The sequence below is a fragment of the Chrysochloris asiatica genome, unplaced genomic scaffold, assembly GCF_000296735.1.
Source record: "Chrysochloris asiatica unplaced genomic scaffold, ChrAsi1.0 scaffold00226, whole genome shotgun sequence".
NCBI lineage: Eukaryota > Metazoa > Chordata > Mammalia > Afrosoricida > Chrysochloridae > Chrysochloris > Chrysochloris asiatica.
In genome coordinates this window covers 136,236-141,531 of record NW_006408744.1, presented here as the reverse complement: position 1 = coordinate 141,531, position 5,296 = coordinate 136,236, and the positions used below count along the sequence as shown (strand labels likewise).

The window sequence follows — 5,296 nt, the reverse complement described above, 5'->3', positions numbered from 1 at the left end:
ATGGTACCTCTTGAAATGGTTGAACATTAACCATTTCCTTTTGGTACAATGACTCTGTGTATTCCTTCCATCTTTTCTTGATGCATTTTGCATCACTCAGTAATTTGCCCAGTTAATCTTTCAATAATGAAAGTCGAGGCTTGAATTTTTTCTTCAGTTCCCCCTGCTTGAGAAATACTGACCGTGTTCTTCTGTTTTGGTGGGTTTGAATTCACGACATTGCTTATATGAGTCTACCATTACCGATATCTGGTTGGTTGTTTTCATTAAATTGGACTATTCCAGTGTCTCAGGAAACCTTTCTTTCCTGTCATGGGCTAATTTAGTGTACTGTTTGAAAATAATAAATGATGTAAAAATTTACTATGTTAAGCCGCTCCACGGGAGAAAGATGAGGCTTTCTACTCCCGTAAACCCTCGGAAACCCTGTACAGGGTCGCTATGGGTCAGAACCGACTTGAAGGCACTTAACAACAACAACAACAAGTCATAACAAGTTGCCAAGTTAAAACAAGAAGTTTCTACTTTAAAGCTTTGTCAAAGTGGTGTTGTTAAGTGCAGTGGAGTCGGTTCTAACTCACAGTAACCCTGTATAGAGTTTCCAAGGAACAGCTGGTGAGTTTGCACTGCCAGCCTTGCAATTAGTAGTTCAGTGCTTATAAGTTTGATGACCTGGCCCTTTGTTTGAATTATAATTTGCTTCAATTTCCTTGTCATTTCCAGAACTCAACTGGTGACTCTAAGGTTCCCAAGGCAGAGCCAGAGCAGGAAATGGAGCAGCTGAAGACACAGGTGGTTCGCCTGCAAGCTGAAAAAGCAGATCTGCTGGGCATCGTATCTGAATTACAGCTCAAGCTGAACGCAAGCGGCTCCTCTGAAGACTCCTTTGTTGAAATTAGAATGGCTGTAAGTTTTCTGAAAAAACAAACTACAAAACCCCGATTGGACAGTTGTAAAAAATATACTGCCATTTCTTTTTGTTGTTAAGTGCTGCATAGTCAGTCTTGACTTATAGTGTATAGTAGGGGGTGGTGTTGTTGTTAAGTGCCATCAAGTCAGTTCTGACTCACAGCGACACTGTATGGGGTTTCTGAGGACCAGCTGATAAGTTTGAACTTATGGTGTAGCGCCTTATCCTTAGCACCACACCAGGTGGGAAACTTTTTTTCTGCCAACCATTTGGGTATTTATAACATCACTTAATATATATTTATGTTGCTATGATAAAAGCTCCTGCAGTTGCCTTGGCAGGGCCAGACCCAATGATTGCGAGGCGTTATACAGCCATAGGTCAGATGTTTCCCACCCCTGCTATATAGGACTTCCAAGGATATAAATGTTTGCAGAAGCAGAAAGCCTCATATTTCTCCTGCTGCCACTACCAGTTGTTTTAACCAGAAATACAATAGATGATCCTAGATCATTTCCTCCCAGCCTAGAATGGGAGGAAAAGGTAGACCAAAACTCAGATCCCTATGAAAGGCCAGCCTTATTGCACTGTCAAAGACTAGAGGAATCCCTGAGACTATTGCCATGGGATAGGTAACCTTTAAACTTGGAATTCAGACCACTCCCAATGGTCAGTTATCACCAAATACAAAGTGACTCCTAAAATAAGTAATCTCACCTGTAAGAATTGTACTCTTGTAAACAATCATGTACATGACACCTAACAGTCGTCAACATGTGCCTGACTAAGATGAGAGAGTAAGGGGAGACCATCTAGATTACTGGGGACAACAAACAGAGTGGGAATAATGAGAGTGCTGACACATTGTGAAATATATAACCATTTCAGTGACTAACGTATAGAAATTGCTCAGGAGATCCTAATTTGATATGTAAATTTCCTCCAAAATGGCAATGACATTTTTTAAAATGGTGGGAGAATTTGTTGTTGTTGTTAAGTGCTGTTGAGTCGGTTCCGACCCATAGCGACCCTGTACACGGTTTCCAAGGGTGTAAATCTTTACGGGAGTAGAAAGCCTCATCTTTCTCCCGCGGAGCAGCTGGTAGTTTCGAACTGCTGACATTAAGGTTCACAGCCCGATTCGTAACCACTATGCTAATAGATAAATAAAATGTGGTACATACATATAATGAAACACTACTCAACCTGTAAGAGAAATTAACTCTATGGATGGGGCTTGAAAACATGATGCTGAGTGAAATAAGTCAGTCAAAAAAGGACAAATATTACATGATCTCACTTATATAAAGAGACAAGATCAGACAAATATATGGAAACAAAGTGTATTCATAGTTACCAGGGCTAAGAGGGAGGGAAACAGAGTGTTATTGCTTATGGAGTAGTGACTGTCAGTTTAAGGTGATAGAAAAAATGCTTTGCTCAAGGGTAGGGCTGCACAGCTGAGTAATAATGGTCTTGCTGCCTATAAATTGAACACTTCTTAAAACTTGATTGACAAAAGTTCTATGATATATTTACAACAACAACTGAAGAGCAGCTGCTGAGGCTGTTTATCAGACACCTACCTCATGGTATTGAGTTCATTCATTTGGAGGCTTAGGGTCATGGTTTCATGGGAGATCCCAGTCAATTAGCCTTTTGGCACATTTGGTGCTTCTGTTTTACCTCCTAGTTCATTACTAGTGCCTAGGGTCTTAACGAGCTTGCCATCCAAAGTACAGCAATTGGTGTCTGTTCTCCTGGAGCAACAGAGGAAGAAGGAGAGTCAGGAATAGGAGGAGGATGTAGATATGTGGCTATTTGTCTCCATGAACAACTGACTCCTTTGTAATGAGACCAGAAAAACAGAATAATGCCTGTAGAAGAATCCTAATCAAAAGGGGAGAGATTCTCATGGAATCTAGAATATATGGAGCCATGGAAGCTGGATGAACCCCTGAAACTATGTCCTCAGATAATCTTTAAACCTTAAACCAAAAACATCCCCTGAAGTCTTCTTAAAACGTTAGCTTAACTGGTAAAGAATGTGTGCCTTGATCATTGTGCTCTTATAAGATCTAGCAAATTGACAACAGACACTCAGAAAATTACATGGGAACCCTAGGGAGCAGTGAATATATGAAATGGGGTTGGGGGAACAACTTGGAAAAGGAAGTGAGAATAATTGCACATTTCGAAGAATATAATCAGTATCACTGAATTACAAGTATAGGAATTGCTGAATTGGTATGTATTCTGCTGTATGAATCAGGCTGTGAACTGCAAGGTCAGCAGTTCTAAACTACCAACTGTTATGCGGGAGAGAGATGAGGCTTTCTGCTCCCGTAAAGATTTACAGCCTCGGAAACCCTGTGCAGGGTCACTATGAGTTGGAACCGACTCCACGGCACATAACAACAACAATAACTGCTGTGTTTAGTCTCAACAGTTCAGCAACAAAAATAAAATGCTTTTGAAAAGAAAGAGCATTCCCCAGTTGTAGGCTGAAGATAGGTTATGTTGTCTTCTCCCTCTCTCCCAACATCAGGACCTTCAGAGAACTGAGTTTGAAGTCAGTGCTTTCAAACTCACATTTGTGTGCACCCCAAAATGAAATAAGCTAAGAGAAGTAGCATGTGCTGACACATTGCTGAGCACCCATGAAGCATCTGTTATGACCAATCTGAATGTACTGACAGTTCTGTTAAAGAATAAACCAAGTAGGTAAATCATTAAGTGATCTAAGCAACAAGAAGAAGAAAATTAAGGAGGAAAACTCAAGAATAACATCCAGTATCCTACACACACCACTGCTTACTTGTCTTTTGGTTTGTAGCACTGTGGTGGCTTGCATGTTGATGTGATGCTAGAAGCTATGTCACCAGTATTTTAAATACCAGCAGGTCACCCATGGTTTTAGTGGAGCTAAGACAAACTAGGAAGAAGGAGAGGCAGAATACTTCTAAAAGTTTACCTACTGAAAACCTTATGAAATAGTGGTGGAACATTGTCAGATAAGTGCCAGAAGAGGAAAACATTATGAATAACAGCAGAATATTGTCAAATATAGTGCTGAAAGATGAGCTGCTCAGGTTGGGAAGCACTCAAAATAGGACTGGGGAAAACTACTCCATAATCACCTGAAAAGATCACAGCTGCCAGGTCCTTCATTTGCTGATGGGGCACAACTCAAAATGAGAAGGAGCAGCTGCAAACATCCATTAATGATTGGAACATGGAATGTATGAACTATAATCCTAGCAAAATTGGAAGTTGTCAGAAATTAAATGGAGCACATAAAGATCAATATCCTAGGCATTAATGAGCTAAAATGGACTGGTATTGGCCATTTTGAACTAGACAACCATATAGTTTACTATGCCAGAAACGACAAATACAAGATGAATGGTATCACATTTATCACCAAAAGGAACATTTCAATAATTAAAGTTGTAAAAACTGCCCTAAATATAACATCACAGAGTGCTGCTTGTTATTTCTTTGTGTGTAAAGACTGCCTTCACGTTTCAGTCTCACTGCATGATAGACTTTTTCAAGACCAGCAACGTATTCATTGCAAACACCTTTTTTAAACAACAAAAAATGTGACTATACAAGTGGACCTAAACAGAGGGAATGCACAGGCATCAAATTGACTTCTGTGAGAAGAGATGGTGGAAAAGCTCAGTAGCATCAGCCAAAACAAGGTCAGGTGCAGATTGTGGGACAGATCATCAATTGCTCATATGCATGTTCAGCTGAAGCTGAAGAAACTTAAAATAAGTCCACAAGAGCTAAAATTTGACCTTGAATATGTCCCACCTGAACTTAGAGACTGTCTCAAAAGTAGATTTGATTTATTAGACAGTAATAACTGAAAACCAGAAGAGTTGTAGTGATGACATCAAGAATATCATACAAGAAGAAAGCAAAAAGTCATTGTAAAGTCAGGAAAGAAAGAAAAGACTGAAATGGATGTCAGAAGAGACTCTGAAACTTGCTCTTGAGTATAGAGAAGCTAGAACTAATGGAAGAAATAATGAAGTAAACGAACTGAACAAAATTTCAAAGGGCAGCTTGAGAAGGCAAAGTATGATGAAATGTGCAAAGACCAGGAGTTTGAAAACCAAAAGGCAAAAACATGATCAGCATTTCTCAAGCTGAAACAACTGAAGAAAAAATCATTCCAGGATTTCCTGGGGGAAAATATTGAATGATACAGAAAAATGTTAAAGAAAATAGACGGAATACACAGTCACTGTGCCAAAAAGAGCATATGATCAAGAACCAATGGTACTGAAGGAAGAAGTCCAAGCTGAACTGAAGGCATTGGTGAAAAACAAGCCTCCAGGAATTGATGGAATACAAATAGAAATCTTTCAACAA

At 39.6% G+C, this 5,296-nt stretch overlaps 1 protein-coding gene across 1 annotated transcript in view; it reads left to right on the top strand.

Moving 5' to 3' along the window:
- The window catches only part of OPTN (optineurin), a 76,185-nt gene that overhangs the window by 12,393 nt on the left and 58,496 nt on the right, over nucleotides 1-5,296 (top strand). The window contains 1 exon segment of the mRNA XM_006873159.1: nucleotides 724-906. Coding sequence (XP_006873221.1) covers nucleotides 724-906 — 183 coding nt within the window.